General features: G+C 40.5%; 1 protein-coding gene across 5 annotated transcripts in view; it reads right to left on the reverse strand.

The window, feature by feature from the left end:
* The window catches only part of MIA3 (MIA SH3 domain ER export factor 3), a 62,089-nt gene that overhangs the window by 14,030 nt on the left and 29,893 nt on the right, over positions 1-18,166 (reverse strand). For 3 of the 5 annotated variants that reach the window (XM_064276876.1, XM_064276875.1, XM_064276874.1), the window contains exons 7-11: positions 8,207-8,338; positions 4,982-5,003; positions 1,193-1,281; positions 855-932; positions 655-765 (exon numbers count right to left, since the gene is read on the reverse strand). In XM_064276876.1, coding sequence (XP_064132946.1) covers positions 655-765; positions 855-932; positions 1,193-1,281; positions 4,982-5,003; positions 8,207-8,338 — 432 coding nt within the window. Of the gene's footprint in view, positions 1-654; positions 766-854; positions 933-1,192; positions 1,282-4,981; positions 5,004-8,206; positions 8,339-9,532; positions 9,758-18,166 lie in introns of those variants that run through there. The other 2 variants (XM_010591086.3, XM_023549370.2) reach the window with 1 other exon arrangement.

An 18,166-nucleotide genomic window follows, 5' to 3' on the forward strand; every position in this document is an offset into this window, starting at 1 on the left:
AGTCTGAATTAAAAAACGGTAGGACTTAGGGAAGAAGAGGCAACTCTTCCATACAGGAGAACGCCATCTAATTTATGATGACACTGTCTCCTCAAGGAGGTAGCAACTAACTGTTTGCTCTAAGTGCAGGCTGCACGCAGGAACTTCCTTCCAAAGATAGCTGTATTCAAAGGAGGAAAACAGGTAACTTTACAGTGGAGAAATCTGGCAAACAATACCTGGGCCAGGCAACTAAGCTTAACTGGGTGAGAAATATATAGGAACTCTCTGAATGATCTTTCCAACTTTTATGTAATTCTAAAACTATTCTAAAAAGAATTTATTTCAAAAAAGAACTATGCAGAGAAAACAAAATGGTAGGACTGTCTTGTTGGGCTGTAGTTTCTTAGTTGCTCTACATGTTTCTGACAGCAGAGTCAAGCAACATGAAAAGTACCCAGTGTTGAGAAAAAAAATTACTTTCCAGGCCCATAAAAATAAGAAGCCGTGGTATTAGTATTTTAAATACCAAAAGAAATGCACAAGAGTAGGTTCAACTTCCTTGACTCCCACTATCGCTTCAGTTAGCAGCATGGGAAAAAGCAGAGTTCAACTCACCTCATGTGCAAAATAGTGCAAGTGTCAAATTACAGGAAGACTTAGCAAAACTCTTACCAAGTCCTGATTCTTGACATTCTGTTCTCTCTCAGATTCTAACATAACACGCAGACTTTTAGCTTTATCATCCAGGACTTCGTTATTTTCTTCAAGTTCCTTGATTTTATCCTACAAATGACGACATTAAGATGAATAATTACTCATTATGTTTACTTTTGTTTTTAGAATGTAATCCTGAGGAGAGAAGAGACGTTTACCTTAAATTTTATTGCTTCATCAGAGAGAATCATATTTTGTTTCTTCGTTTCTTGAACATGTTTCCTTGATTCCTTGATCTATACAAACATAAAATAAAGCACTCAGAATTCAGAAATATGAATTACGGTGCTATCCAAACTTATCTTCCAGTAGGTGATCCCTTACAGAAGAAAGCAGTGCTTTACACACATGATGACTGCTTCAGAGAGTTCATAGAAAATAACGGAATTAGAAAATATGATTTAAAAATACCACGGTAACTTAAACATGCAAGGCAGGTGGAAGTAATTCAAGTTGGAACTACTTAAAAAAAAAAAAACTGGAAGAATAATTATACCTTCTGTTCATAATTTGACAATTTTTCTAGAAGTTCTGCGTTTTCTTTCATGATATTCTTCAACTTCTCAGAAATTTCTTGTTCAGAAACTAAAAAGGGGGGAACCATAAGAGCGTTATGATCACGAAGCAAAGGTGAACTGCCCGACGCATCAGCAGCAAAGGTACGTGACTGGGCACCAGGCAGGTAAAGAGCTTCTGCGGATAACTCTTGTGCCTTTAAAAAACAATCTGGGGTCAATGGCAATAAAGGTGCCGAGATACTAAAATTTAAGCAAAATATAATAAGAACTCTTGTTTCAATGAGATTCCAATTTAAATTTTTTTCAAAAACGGGAAAGTACAGTAAAATGTTATAGCTGAATATCCTTCCCTTCACTAAGCACCTTTCCTCATAGAAAATGGAATCACTTTAAATACACCCGCTCTTCACTTATCGACACGGTTAGGTACCAAAGGTCACCATGCAAAAATGGAGGATTTCTTTTTCTGTTTTCAGACCATCCATTCGTCCAATTTTTTATTTTGAAAGACCATGGAAATAAGAAGAGCTAAGATTTGCTGACGTGCTCATCACTGTGATGACTCCAGGCATGAATTATTCCTCTGCGGAGAAGGAGGCTTGGAGGAGAAAAAGCTAGATAAAGCCGGGTTGGCTGTGTGACTGGAGGCCCAAGGTTTAACCGCTTCACCTCCTCCTGTGCCGGGTCAGAGCTGCCCTCACGGAGCCGCTTCCAGAGCTCCACTCCCACCCTTGAAAGCCCTGCTCACCATCCCCCCGGAGTGGCTTCCTAAGAGGGCTGAGGGCACTGGGAGCCTGGCGGCACACCTGGACCAGTTGGGCTCGCTTTGGGATGTCATTAAGCTTGCACGCATTTCTTCCAAATGCCCTCTCCAATGCCTCTTTCTTTCTTCCTTTCTCACCCCACAGCAATTCTGAGCTGCAGGCCCTCAGGTCACATAGGAGCTGAGACTTCAGAACTGGTGCCTGCTGGCTTGGTGCCGCCTGCACCTCTGCCTCAAGACTGTGGCCACAGAGAAGGCCAGCCCTTCACGGCAGCAGGACACAGTGCCCCCCGCCAGCAGGAGGGAGAGGAGGGCACAGGGCAGCACAGCCCAGCTCCCCAGAGACCCTTCTCTAGGGAGGTGACACTCTGCAGCTATTGCCGCCATGCCCGCCGCCTCGTTAATACACAAACTGGTTGGACGGTAGATTTTTTACTATGAGAAATGTGAAATGTCGGGTAATGAGATAGTCGGTAAGTGAGGAGTAGGTGGCTATGTCATTTGCAAAGGGGAAACAGAAATACAAGCATATTGATTTATATTTCTAGTCTTCAAGTTATTTACTTAAATAACGTCTTGATTAAACCATGAGCTCAGGAGCACTGCTCACATATAATAAATGTGCATTACATCACCCTCCAATCAGCTTACACAATTTTTCCCTATCAAAGTGTAAAAGTTCCAACACTTAACAAGCAGCAAGGAGTAGGGCTTAAGTAAATTTTTGTGTAAATGAATTTTCACAAGTCTTTCAATCTCGGTATATAATATTTATAATAACTCTGATTATCGGAATACCAATGACGCAAGAGAAGACCTTACACTAAAAGCTGCGAGCCTTAAGAACAGAGAAAGTAGAAAGCAATCAGTCTGGCAAACACTGTCCCTGCTTTTACATATTACCACACCGGTTGTTGTCTGCACAATGAATTTATCAAGGTCACAATGAATTTATCAAGGTCACGGTGAGGTCAAACTAGCTTGACCAGTTGCCACCAAGTCAATTGTGACTCACAGTGACCAAATTTGTGGCAGTGTGAGTAGAAGCCAAATGTTTTGGTAGCTTTATAGCATTTAGTATTGATTACCTGTTGCCATCAAGTCAATTCGGACTCATAGCGACCCTGTAGAGGACAGAGTACAACTGCCCCATAGGGTTCCCAAGGAGCGGCTGGTGGATTCGAACTGCCGATCTTTCAGTTAGCAGCTAAGCTCTTAACCACTGCGCCACCAGGGCTCCTTAATATTGATCATTACTATTCATATGACATGCCCATCTTCCCCTAAAACTTTAGAATACAGCAGGCACCAATCATGTGCTGCTCAGTTACCTCCATCTCCTCTCCCATCCCTCTCCCAGGTACCCACATCTGCCCTCTAGCGCTGCTCTTCACCTACATTTAAATTCAACACTTCTCACTGCTGCTTATGGACATTTCCACGGAAATCTTATTTTAACACTCCAAACCAAACTTCTCCATGCTCAGATTTTTCTTACCCATGCCCCTTGACAGACTCTTCTCCCTCCTTCTCCTCCTTACTCACTCATTCACTCATCTCGTCTTTTAATCAGCAGTCATTTCCTCCTCCTTGTCACCTGGGCCTGAGAACTTTCAGGATTCTCCTCATGTTTACTCCCAATTCACACCATTCTCCAGGTTCCCATAATCATTCCCACCTCGCTTAGATAACTGCAATCACTTCAGAACAACCTCACTCCTTCCAGGGTCTCCCTACTTCAAGCTACATCCTTCTGAAATGGAATTTAACCATCCTACTCAGAGGCAAACAATGTCTTTCTACTCCCCGACAGATTCAATTTCAAGAGAACTAAGGTGGTGGTGTCAGAAAAGGACTTTGGAATTATACACACCTGGGTTCAAATCTTGGCTTCTCCATTTTGGACAACAAGCAATCTCTCTACACCTCAATTTTTTTTTTTTTAAATCTAGAAGGGATTGTTACTACCTATCTTACATATAACTACTATACAAAAAATATATCAATCTTATATGTAGACACATATGGAAAGCACCTAAAACGGTGCCCAGAATTCCAAACTCCTCTAAGACATTTAATCTTTTCACCTAACCCCAATACCTAAACTCATCTTCTATGTTACCCAATGTTACAGCTCCACTCCTCACCCAGGGCAAGCTTTTCACTATTTCCGTTACTATCACTACAATAAAAACCAGTACTGGGGGCACCTATTTCATGCTGGGCAGCCAAGCAGACCCCTAACAGACAATCTCACCTAATCATCACGTTCTATGAAGTACATACAGCATTTACCATCCTCATTTTGCATCCTGATTATTTTCACTCATTCTCCCCTGGAATTAACGGCTTCCTCCGCCTCTTAAGTCTTCCTAACATTTTGTTTAAATGCGTTTGGCTGTTAGCTGAAAGGCTGGAGGTTTGGATCCACTCGCAGGTGCCTCAGAAGAAAGGCCTGGTGCCCTATGTCCAAAAATCAACCACTGAAAACTCTGTGGAGCACACTTCTGCTCTGACACCCCCGGGGCTGCCAGGGAATGGATTCAACTCAACGGCAACGGTTTTTGGGTTTTTTAAAGACAGTATCTGCACCTTCCACTAGGTCATACGCTTTCTGCCTGGCACAGAGTGTTTCCTTAATCTTTACTTACTCCCTAGAGCCAGGTCTCACAGACCCCGCTCATCCTCCAGCCCTCAAACTCATACAATCAACTGTCTCCTAGACCCCTCTACCCAAATTGCCCCCAGGTCCCTCAATCTGTCCAAAATGAAACTAATCATCTCTCTACTCCCACAATTTGCTCCCGTCTCATCTCCTATCTCAGCTGGTAGCACCACCATCTACTCTGTCATCCAAGCTAGCAAGGAACAGCCACACTTTCAGGAGTTAATAAGCCAATCAAACATCAGGAGTCACTGTATCTACTTCCAGCGTAAAGAAAATCCTTATCAAACATCAAGAAGGAAAAAATTATACAAGTAACAAAATAGACCTAAAATTTACCTTGATATACTCTACTCTTTACCTGGAAGAGAAAAAAAATAAAATTAAATTTGATTTTAAAACATTACAGTAGAAATAGTATAGTTCCTAACACAACAGTCAAAATCTTAACCAAGTGAAAATTTATAGCAGTTTGGTTCAGCATAATAGATCCACAGGATTAAAAAAGAAAAGATTAAAAAGCATTTCAAATTTAATTGGCAGTGATACTTCTTATAACAGTCTGAGAAAAACACTAAGGTAAACTACCTTATTTAAGAGATATTTATATGCCTGTTAAATGAACACCAATCTTAATAAACAAGTACTTAATTTTAATAACAGAAATGGCTAACATTTTTATAATAAATACGCTGATAAACCATTTATCTGAAATCATTTATTTGGCAACCCTAAATAGAATGAGTTCTAGAAACAGTGAATGTTCAAAAAGTCTCTGAGGAAACAAAATTAAAGGCATAATCTTTGTAATAAAATACACTTCTTCCACTCACCAGATAGCATCTTAGAAATCCTATTCAAAGTTGGCTAAAGGCTGAAATTAGAAATAATTCTAACAAGCTAGATCATCTGATTTTCCCTGACTGCTAAAAATGGGGTTATCAAATCTCAAAGAAAAGGGAAGACTGCTGGAAAAAAATACAAAAACAAGAACAGAAATGACAACGTCCCAAAAGGGCAAAAACTTCTTCCAAAAACTGGATACCCCAAAGACATCACTGAATTATACGATAATAAAACATAAGCAGTATCCATTAAAAAAAAAAAAAAAAGAGGTGTTACTAATCTCTTTGTAAGCCAGAATCTATTTCCACTTTCAAATGCTATAAATGGTGATCGGATGTTCAGACCAGCCTACTACTCATCCATGATATCTCAATTATTATTGCAGTATCCAAACACCATTTATAATAATGTTATAGGAAAATGCATTCAGAATTCCAACAGAGAAAGAAAGGACCATTTCTCTAACGTCACAGCCTTGCTGAGAAGGCAAGCTTCCTTTGCCCCATTTCATGGAAACCAACAAGTGGAAGAAAGCGAGGAGGGGCAATGAGCAACTGAGAGTAGAGACAAGGGTTCCCAAAGTCAAATGCTGAGGCTGAGGAACAAAGGTCAGGACATAAAGCAGACGTAACCTTGTGAAAATCCAAACAGGTGTTGAGGTTTTTGAAATGGATAAAACAGAAGTGGGAAATACAAACTCTTTCCCCCTTTACTCCTTCCGGTCACCATTTCCAGTCTCCCTCTTTTCTTCATCTGAGGGGAAGCCCTATGAGGTGAGAGGATTCCTGACAGAAATCCAAGCAAAAGACCCTTTCTTTTTAAGTGATTTTAAAATCAACTGTACAAGGAGAGAAAACACATTAACAATGATACATCTAGTATAATTAAGAAATTAAAAAGTGAATACTCAATTTCAGAAAGATAGGCATCCAATGCTTTTGTCACAGTTCAGCTTCAACTGAAAGCTTTTAGTCTGCAAAGTTCATCCACACAGAATAACATGTTCCACAATTATGTTAAATAATTGAGACATCAGGGTGGTCATCTATATACTGCTGTGCGATTATCTCCTGAACTGATACAGTAAAAAGTATCTCAATTAAAAGTTAAGTCCAAAGACTGGCTGAATGTGTCTGAGAGACCTGAAGATGGCCATTCTGAAGGTAGAGATAACATATGAATAGGAGCAAGCTTATTCTGCATGGAGTCAGAAATCTTAACACCAAGTAAAGGTGGGTTATGAATATTTATTAATTATGCCTTAGTGACGACTCCAATCTAACCAGGGTATCAGGTTTGTAATGGATTGAACTGTTTTCCCCCAAAATATGTATTGTAAATCCTAACCCCTATAACTTGTGGGTGTAATCCCATTTGGGAATAGGGTTTTCTTTATTATGTTAATGAGGCCAAATCAGCGTTAAGATGTGTCTTAAGCCAATCACCTTGGGATATAAAATAAGACTAAGCACACAGAAGGAAGCGGAGACGGGGGAAGACAGATGTCATGCCACATGATGCCACATGAAGATTACCAAGGAGCCCAGGAATAGATGCTGAAGAGAGAGAGAGACAGAGAGAGAGAGAGAGAAAAAATCTTCCCCTAGAGCTGGAGTCCTGAATTTGGACTTCTAGGCTCCTAAACTGTGAAAAAAATTAATTTGTTTGTTAAAGCCACTCATTTGTGGTATTTCTGTTATAGCAGCACCAGACAACTAAGACAAGGTTTAATTCTGTTTTGTTATGCAAAAGAAAGGACTCTACAAATATTAGGTTTGTAAAACGGTTTCTTTTTTTATTGTCAGTAATAAACCCTTTCACTGAGCTAGAAATTAAAATAATTTACAGATAGAGACGCACATGAAATCTGGAGGCTTTTCACCTGCTAATGAGAATATGAATTACCGAACAGTAACTCAAAGTGTAGACTGGCCCAACTTTGTGACCCAGCAGTAATTCTAGGAACAGTTCTAAGAAAACGCACACACAGACACACGATTTATATGCAAAATTGTTCATTAAAACATTCTTACAAGAGCAAAAACCTAGAAACAACCTAAATGTTCAACAATAGAGAGACAGTTATACTATGATATGCCTCTACGATGGACTACGCGTTACTTTGAATAAACGGTGTTTCTGAAATGTTCAAGTATTTTAAAAAACAGAAATATACAGTATACCCCTAACTTTGTAATTATAAACTATACAACAAACGGAATGTTACAGATGAGAGTACCCGTATCCACATACGTAACTCGCCTACAAACATATGCCTATTTGGAGGAGAAAGGAAATGACAAGAACTTTACTGGTTTTGCACATTCTACAAAAAATTCAAAGAAGGAAGTACAAGTCATCTGTACTACCAGAGAGGCTATATTTGTTAACTCTGGGTTAAACGTATCTTCAGACAGCTTTCTGCTCAACCACAGTCCCAATTTTAGACAAATTAGATTTTATTTTCTATACTGTTTTGTGCTTTTTCAATATGTTATCTCATACATAATTTTTTTAACTGCTACTTATTGCCTAGTTCACTGAAGTCTACCAACAAAGATTACAACAGATTATTTTACAAGGTTAGTTTGGATTATAAATGCTGACTGGTGTTCATGTTAGTAACCGAAAAAGAAACAAATAAAAGGGCCAGTGATTATATAATAACCCTTGTACCTATGAAGAAAGTGTACCTATAAATTAATTTAATCTACTCACGGCAAGGACAGTTCTCCAGAAGAAAATGGCAAATGAAACAATTCCCAAGAAGGCTGTGATGAGCACAGGTTTCCATGGCAGTCCATAAAAATCAGGCCCAGGCCGAACATCATCAGGCAATGTAGCAACTAGCTGAAATACAAATATGAGAAATAGTGGGAAACCTTAAAGATACTTATGAGAAAACAATCACAAATAATAATCCATAAAAATTCCAAATCAACCTCAATTGGATACCATCCCCCTCAAAAATCTTCAGTGGATCTCACTGGTTCAAGGATGAAAACTGGCGGCCTCACGTTTCTTGCCTGACATACTATCGGTAAACATTTTGAATCTGAATGTCTTTAACGAAGCATATATTTCAACTTCTAAATAGGACCTATCACATCCTACTGTCTAACACATGGCTAGAATCCCTCGGGATCACACTTCTCTCTTGGATAAACTACTTTTTATTACTTAAAAAACCACGCAAGACAAAAAAAGTGAAAACTATCATAAAAGCAATCAACCTTTATTGCTGCAAATAAAACCAAAACGCTGATGATAAATAACACAAACAACGTTTAATCCCTCTCTAGATTTTTATCCTTAATTCTATTCTACTCTTACATACACAAAAACACACGCTAAATAAGTTCAGACTGCTCTTGGTAACTGCTCTAGACAGACTGCCAGAATTTAACTCACATAAAACCCAGTGCCTTAATTCTAAATGTTTCCTCCAAGACAGTACATTAAACACACACCTGCTTCTGCCCTCTTCTGCTTTCCATTGCCCTCCACAAAAACACAACTAACCATCAGACTGGCTGCATCCCCCGAGGGTACCGGGGGTCTTGGCAAACAGACCAGTAGGGACATGATGCTCATTTTGTTTTGCCCGGGACTGCATACTGGAACTTAACATAGCGTCTGGTTCACCGTTAAGTGCTCGATAATAAATGAAGGAGTACGGGGAAAACAAAAAACAAAACCCCAAGCCCACTGCCGACGAGTTGATTCCGACTCACAGCGACCCTATAGGACAGAGCAGAACTACCCCACAGAGTTTCCAAGGAGCGCCTCGCGGATTCGAACTGCCGAGCTCTTGGTAAGGAGCCGCAGCTCTTAACCACCACACCACCAGGGCTTCCGCAATGAACCAGGACCGAAGCCTCAAACACACTACCACCCGTCCCCCAAACAGGACCGCGACGACCTGCCGCGGGCCTGACACACCCCGTTTCTCCCTCGCCCCGTCAGTCCGTCACCCACTCCACTCAGAACTCGTCCCCCCGCCTGCCAGAGCTGGGGTCCCTCCCCGGGAACAGGCCCCGTCACCTCCAGCAGCTTGGCTATGAGGGCTGCGTAGAGCACCGACAGGGGTCCCAGAAGCTCCGGGTCCCCCGCGGAAGCGGTGACAGAAGGCACAGTTGCAGGTACCGAGTCCATTGGGCAAGGCCAGCTGCAGGCGAAGGCGCCCCCCGTGGGACGGCACCGGACCCCTCTCTTTCACGGCTTCCTCCTCCGGAAAAGCCGCGGCTGGCTCAGGGGGCGGGCACCCAGGCTGAACTTCGCTTCCCCGCAGCCGGCACTTTCCGCCCGACGTCTCCCGTAAAACACGTCATCAGACACTGCCTCCGGGCGGAAGTTGACGTGCTACGGAGGCTGGTCCCGCAAGTGGGCGGGGCCGGGTCGGAAGAAACCAACTGCAGAGCGGGGCGGGGGGAAGAGCGGAAGGGCCTGGCGGAGGAAACCAAGCAAAGGAGGCTTATCTGCAAGGGCGCTTTAAAGGGCCCCGGAGCCAGGAGGCCAGCGAGCTAGAAGCGGGAGCGTGCGAGTGGCTCAGGGGAAGGTGAGAGGCCACTCGTGCCCGCCCAGAGCCGCAGGGGACGGCGAGACCCCAGGCACCTGCCCTAAACACCCAGGCAGGAGAGAAGCCTCTCCAGCGCCCTTCGGAGGGACCCCGCTCTGACGGGTCTGCCGTCGCCTAGGTGAGGTCTTCCTCCCCTGCCCACGCCAATGCCCCCTACACTTCCCCTTTCTGCCCTGCACATGCTCAGACTGCCTCACATTCTTGCTAAGGGCCTTTTAAAAACAGCCTTGTCCCAAGGCATCGCGTCACTATCACGTATATGCCAATGGGTTCAGCTCTGAGTCCTACATTTTAACTTAACATGACTTGTGGAAAAAGACAAGGATAAGGAATAGTCTAGCAGTCGCGGTCTAAGAGTTAAAGAGCTGGAAACATTTCACCCAGGGGCGAAAAGATGGTATTTGAAGATCTTTACGAGTTGGAATCGACTGGACAGCAATGGGTTTTTTGTTTTTTTTTTTGGAAAGATGTGTCCTCAAGTTGAATATAAAGTCGGTTTGGAAGAAAGGGCAAGCAAGAACAAACAGGAAAACCCTGAAAAAGAAGAGCAATGGAAGGTGAGGTACGTGGGAGGGCAGGCTCTGTAATTAAAACAGGATAGTACTGGCCCAAGAGTACAGACAGACCATGGAAGGGAATAAAAAACCCAGAAATAGACCCAACTGCACTGGAAATTTGAAATACAATAAAAATCAGGGTGTGGGGGGGGGGTAGACTTTTTAATAAGTGATGTTAGCATAACCAGATAACCATATGGAAAATTATAAAACTGGATCTTCTCACCGTTCACAAGAATAAATTCCAAATGTATGAGGAACCAATATGAAAACAAACAAGTACTAGAATATGAAATAATTTCTTTATGTATTACAAGTAGGGAAACCCTTCCCAGTTTTGTTTCAAAATTCAGAAACAACAAATAAAAGATCTGTAAATTTGATTACTTAAAAATCAAAAACTGTTGCCCAGCCCCCTTCCAAAAAAAGACAAAATAAATTTGACAATGATAACCTGAGGAAAACATTGGTGACATATTACTGAAAAAGGGTTAATATTCCTAAAATATAAAGGGCTTTACAAATAGAGAAGACAACAGCTAGCCAACCTCCAGAAAAATGGGCTGAAGAAATGAACACATAGCTCTCAGGAAAGAAAGGCAAATGTCTCACAACCTTATGGAAATATGCTCTCCTCTGCTGATAATAAAAGAAATGCAGATTAAACCTACGCTGAGATACCATTTCTCACTTACACTGGTAACATCCAAGCATTTAACAACATACTCTGTGGGACAGAGACTGTAGGGGAAACAGGCATTCCCATACATTACTGCTCTGGAAGTGCCGTGGTTAAGCGTTCAGCTGCTAACCAAGAGGTCAGTGGTTTCAACCCACTAGTAATTCTGCAGTAGAAAAACCTAACGATCTGCTTCCATAAAGATTACAGCCAATAACATTATGGGCATTTTGATCAAAGATGCTATAAAACCAAAACCCGTCGAGTTGATTCTGACTCATAGCGACCCTATAGGACAGAGTAGAACTGCCCCACAGAGTTTCCAAGGAGTGCCTGGTGGACTTGAACTGCAGACCTTTTGGTTAGCAGCCGTAGCACTTAACCTCTACGCCACTAGGGTTTCCAAAGATGCTATAATAAGGGTTTCCAAAGATGCTATAGAAGAACCCTAATCAAAGGGGGGGAAATGCGGAACAGAATTTCACATTCTCACGGATGCTAGACTTTCTGGAGCCATGGGGGCCGGATGAACCCCTGAAATTATTGCCCTGAGATAATCTCCAAAACTTAAACCAACAATGAAACTAGTTCACGGGACTAACAGCCCACATGAACAACAGCCTCATCTACCCTGAGACCAGAAGAACTAAATGGTACCCAGCTACCACTAGCGACTGTTCTGACTAGGGCCACAATAGAAGGTCCTGGATAGAAAGGGAGAAAAATGTAGAACAGAACTCAAATTCCTAAAAAAGGCCACCAGACTTACTGGACCAATAGAGACTAGAGGAACCCCCAAGACATTCACCCTAAGATACCCTTTGAACTTGGAACTGAAGCCACTCCTGGTGGACGCCTTTCATCCAAATAATAGCTTACAAAATAAACAATATCACCCGTGAATACTGTGGTCCCTTTAACAGTCAACTATATGAGACCCAACTGTCAACATCTACCCTAAAGCAAAGATGAGAAGGTAAGGAGGAGCCGGGAAACTAGATTAATGGAAACAGAACAAACAGAATGGAAACAATGAGAACACTGACACATTGTGAAAAATGTAACCAATGCCACAGAACAATTTGTATAAAAATTATTAAATGGGGACCTAATTTTCTGTGTAAACTTCTACCTAAAACACAATATTGTTATAAAAAAAGTGGAAAAAACAAAAAAAAACTTAAACCAGACATATTTCCTTAAAAAAACCAAACCTGTTGCCATAAAGTCAATTCCAACTCATAGACACCCTGAAGAATAGAGTAGAATTGCCCCATAGGGTTCCCAAGGAGCGCCTGGCAGATAACGGAGGAAGAACTCAGAAAAGGAGGGTGAGAATGGTTGCATGACTACAAGAATGTAATCAATGTCACTGAACTGTACATGTAGAAATGGTTGAATTGGTGTATGTTTTGCTGTGTATATTCTCAACAACAACAATAAAATAAATAAATAAATCCTATTGAGCACAGTTCTACTCTGAAACACATGGTTACCATGACTCAGGAAATGGACTCCACGGCAAGGGTTTTTTTTTTTTTTTTTTAAGTTATTTAAAAAAAAACCCAAAACCAAACCTGTTGCTGTGAGTTGATTCTGACTCACAGTGACTGTATAGGACAGAGTAGAACTGCCTCATAGGGTTTCGAAGGAGCAGCTGGTGGATTTGAACTGCCGACCTCTTGGTTAGCTGCCCTAGCTCTTAACCTCTGTGCCACCCAAAACCAAGAACCCACTGTTGTCGAGTCTGTCTCCACTCATGGGGACCTCCCAGGGTTTCCAAGGCTGTAAATCTCTACAGAGGCAGACTGCCACAGCACTCTCCCTCGGAGCCACTGGTGGTTTCAGACTGCCAAGCTCTGGTTAGCAGTCCATTGCTTTAACCACTGTACCACCAAACCAAAAAAACCAAACCATTGCCATCGAGTCGATTCCGACTTAGCGACCCTATGGGACAGAGTAGAACTGCCACACACAGTTTCCAAGGAGCGCCCGGTGGACTTGAACTGGCTGAACTTCAGGTTAGCAGCCGCAGCTCTTAACCGCTATGCCTCCAGGGTTTCCACTGTAGCACCAGGGCCTGCTAATTATTCTAAGTGAAAGAAGCCAGTCACAAAAGGTCACATGTTATGTCCATTTATATGAAATACCACAGAATAGGCAAATCTAGAGACAGAAAGTAGAGTAGTGGTTGCCAAAGGCTGGGGGAAGGGAGAAATGGAGAGCAGCTCTGATGGGTATGGAGTTTCTTTTGGGGTGATGAGATTCTAAAATTAGATAATAGTGATGATTGTACAATTTTGTGAATATGCTCAAAACCACTGATCTGTATACTTTGAAAGAGTGAATGTTACAGTATGTGAATGATACCTCCATAAAGTTGTTATTAAAAAAAAAAAATTACAGCCAGGAAAACCCTATGGGGCAGTTCTACACTGTCACATGGGGTCACTAGGAGTCCACAGCACTCACCACCAACAACATACACAATGATACAATTGCTGTGAAAGGGAATTTGGCAACATTTCTAAAAATTACTTTGTATTTACCTGCTGACATAGCAATCCTACTTCTGAAAATCTATCCCAAAGATACTGGCAAAAGGTTGAAAAGATACAAATAAAACTATGTGATTCCAGCATTATTTGTAGTTAACAAAAGACTGGAATAACCACAATGCCATCAGTAGAAGCCTGTTTGAATAAACCAAGAAATACTAAGAAGCTATAAAAAAGAAATAAAATAATTCTATATAAGGCTAGGGTATAATTTCCAGAATATATTGTTAAAAAATCAAGGTGGAGAAACGTATACGCAGAATACTACTTATATCTAAGAGTGTGGGAGGAGGCGATGAATATATTTTTTAACAGCTTTTTATTAAGGTAAAACTGACATGCTAATGAAGAGTGAGCTAATTATATCAGGTGGACACTTGAGACTGTGTTGGCATCTCCTGTCTGGAGGGGGGATGGGAGGATAGAGAGAGTTGGAAGCTGGCAAAATCGTCACGAAAGGAGAGACTGGAAGGGCTGACTCATTAGGGGGAGAGCAAGTGGGAGTACGGAGTAAGGTGTATATAAACTTATATGTGACAGTCTGACTTGATTTGTAAACGTTCACTTGAAGCTCAATAAAAGTTAATAAAAAAAAACTGACATGCAATCAGCTACATATATTGAAAGTGCAAATCTGATAAATTTTGACACATGAATACATCTGTGGAACCATCATCACAATCAAGATAATGAATATATCCTTCATCTCAGAAAATTTCCTCATCTCTTGATCCAACCCTTTTGCCCCTCACTTTCCCCTTCCATCCTCAAGGCAGGCTTTCTATAGATTAGTTTGCATTTCCTAGAGCTGTATGTAAATGCCGTAGTACATGATGTATTTTTTCTGACTTCTCTCAGCAAAATTGCTTATACCAATAGTTGATTCTTTTTTTTATTGCTCAGTAGCAATCCATTGCTTCCATATACCATAATGTGTATATTCGTGTGTTGGTGGACTTTGGAGTATTTTCCCAGTTTTTGGTTTTTACAAATAAAGCTGCTATGGACATTGGTATACAAGTCCTTCTATTACCTTATAATTTATTTTCTCTTGGATAATGGCTTAAGGCCAGTAATGGCTGAATCATATTCATATGGCATGTCTATGTTTACCTTGCTAAGAAACTGAGTGTTTTCTAAGGTGGTCGTACCACTTTACATCCCCTTCAGCAATAAGCAACATCATGATAAATGGAGAAAATACTGATGTTGTCAAGGATTGCATTTTACTTGGATCTACAATCAGTGTCCGTGGAAGGAGCAATCAGGAAATCAAATGACATATTGCATTGGGCAAATCTGCTGCAAAAGACCTCTTTAAAGTATTAAAAAGCAAAGATGTCACTTTGAGGACTAAGGTGTGCCTGACCCAAGCCATGGTATTTTCAATTGCCTCATATGCACGTGGAAGCTGGACAATGAATAAGGAAGACTGAAGAAGAATCGATGCCTTTGAATTGTGGTGTTGGCGAAGAATACTGAATATACCATGGACTGCCAGAAGAACGGACAAATCTGTCTTGAAAGAAGTACAGCCAGAGTGCTCTTAATAGCAAGGCTGGTGAGACTATGTCTCACATATTTTGGACATGTTATCAGGAGGGACCAGTCCCTGGAGAACATCATTTTAGGTAAAGTGGAGGGTCAGCAAAAAAGAGGAAGATCCTTAACGAGATAGGCTGACACAGTGGCTGCAACAAGGGGCTCAAACACAGCAACGATTATGAGGTCACCAGGTGTCAGAACCAACTCAAGGACAACTCACAACAGCAGTGTATGAGACTTCCAGTTACTCCACAGCTTCTCCAACACTGGGTATAATCAATCTTTTAATTTTAACCATTCCAATGAATGTGCAGGAGTTATTCACTGTGGTTTAAATTTTTATGTCCCTGACATCTAATGGTATTCAGCATTTTTTTTATGTGCTTATTTGAAATCTATATTTTCTTTGGTGAACTGCCTGTGCAATTTTTGCCCATTAATTTTACTGGGTGTTTTCTTATTAATGGGCTTGAGAGTTCTTTATATATTTCAGATACACGTCTCTTGTCAGATATATACTTTGCAGTAATCCCATCCCAGTCTAGCTTTTCTTTTCATTCACTTAATAATGCATTTTGAAGGACAGAAGTTTTCATTCTGATAATATCCAGATTTATTCAATTTTTCTTTTATGACTCACACTTTTGGTGTCAAATCTATGAAATCTTTGCCTAATCCAAGTTTACAGAGATTTGCTCTTATGTGTTCTCCCAGAAGTTTTATAGTTTTACATTTAAGTCTATAACCCATTTTCAGTTAATTTTTGTATAGGATATTCAGTAGTTCCAGCAACATTTGCTGAAAAGACTTTTCTCTCCACTTAATTGCCTTTCCACTTTTGTCAAAAATCTGTTGTCCATAACTCATAAAAAATCCAATGCTGTCGAGTCGATCCCAAATCATAGCAACGCTCTAGGACAGGGTAGAACTGCACCATAGGGTTTCCGAGCAACAGCTGGTGGATTTGAACTGCCGACCTTTTGGTTAGCAGGTCCAGCCCTTAACCACTGCGCCACCAGGGCTCCATTGTCCATCTGTGTGTGGATCTATTCCTGGACTCTCTCTCTCCTGTTCCACTGATATGTTTTCTATCTTTACATCAATACCACGCTATCCTAATTACAGGAGCTTTATAGTAAGTCTTGAAATGAGATAGTGCTTGGGTTATTCTAGGTCCTTATATTTAAGTCTTTAATTTCTATGAGCAGTATTCTAGAGTTTCTAATGTATAGGTCTTGTACATATTTTGCCAGATTTATCCTTAAGTATTTCACATTTTTTTACTATTATACATAGAAAAACATTTTAAATTTCAATTCGATTGTTCATTGCTAGCATATAGAGAGATAATTGCTTTTACATGTAATGTTTATCTGGCAGCCTTACTAAACTCACTTATTAGTTCTAGAAGCTTTTTTTAAAATAGATTTCCAACAGATTTTATGCACAGATGTACATGTTATTTGCATAAATAAATATAATTTTAAATCTTCTTTCCAATCTGGATGCATTTTGCTGCTTTTTCTTGCCTTAATACCCTGTCTGTTGCTTTCCTGCATCCCAGTACAAGGCTGAATAGATGGGGTGAGAGTGGACACCCACGTCTTGTTTCTAATCTTGGGAGACAGCATTCTATCTCACCACTAAGTATGATACTAGCTGTAAGTTTTTTCACAGAGGCCATTTTAAATTCCCTTCTATTCCTAGTTCGCTGGCAATTTTTAAATCTGTAATTGATTTTGGATTTTTTTTCACACGCATTTTCTGTGGCTACTGAGATGAACATATGGATTTTATTTTTTAGTTTGTTACTGTGGCAAATTACATTGACTAATCTTTGAATGTTAAACCAACCTTGCGTTATTGGGATAAACCCTACTTGGTCATAATATGTTACCCTTTTCTATATTATTGGATTTGATTTGCTAAAGAGTTCGTATTTCACTGCTAACCTAAAAGTTGGCAGTGCCATGGAAAAAGGCCTGGCGATCTGCTTCTGCAAAGATTACAGCCAAGAAAACTCCATGGTACAATTCTATTCTGTAACACACGTGGTAGCCATGAGTTTGAATTGTCTCAACGGCACTGAGTTTGTTTTTTTGGTTTTGGTTCATGACAGATACTGACTGGCCTGTGGTTTTCTTTATTACGTCTTTGTCTGGTTTGCTGTCAATAATAGTGCTGGCCTCATAAAATGAGTGGAGAGTTATTTTCTCCTGTTCAATTTTCTAGAAGAGTTTGTTTAGAATTAGCATTATTTCTTCCTTATGTGTTTAGTGGAATTCACCACTGAAGCTATCTGGGCCTGGAGTTTTCTTTATGGAAAGTTTTTAAATTATAAATTCAATTTTTTTAAATAGGATGAGGCTATAGAGGTTATCTGTAGTATTTCTTTTTGAGTGACCTTTTGCAGTCTGTGTCTTAAATGGAATTTCTACATTTCATCTAAATTGTCATTAATTGGCATAAGTTGTTCATAAAATTCTCTTACTATCCTTTCAATACCTGTGGAATCTGTAGTGATTGAATCTCTCTGATGATATTGGCAATTTGTTTCTCATCCTCTTTTCCTGATCACTCTGGCTACAGGTTAATTAATTTGGTAATCTCAAAGAACCAGCTTTTGGTTTCCTTGATTTTCTCTATTTTTGTTTTTTATTTCATTAATATATGCTTTGTGTGTATGTGTGTGTATGTTAGGTGACGAATCAGTTCCGACTCATAGTGACCCGCTGTGCAACAAATCAAAACATTGCCCAG

This window comes from Loxodonta africana, chromosome 25, assembly GCF_030014295.1.
Source record: "Loxodonta africana isolate mLoxAfr1 chromosome 25, mLoxAfr1.hap2, whole genome shotgun sequence".
NCBI lineage: Eukaryota > Metazoa > Chordata > Mammalia > Proboscidea > Elephantidae > Loxodonta > Loxodonta africana.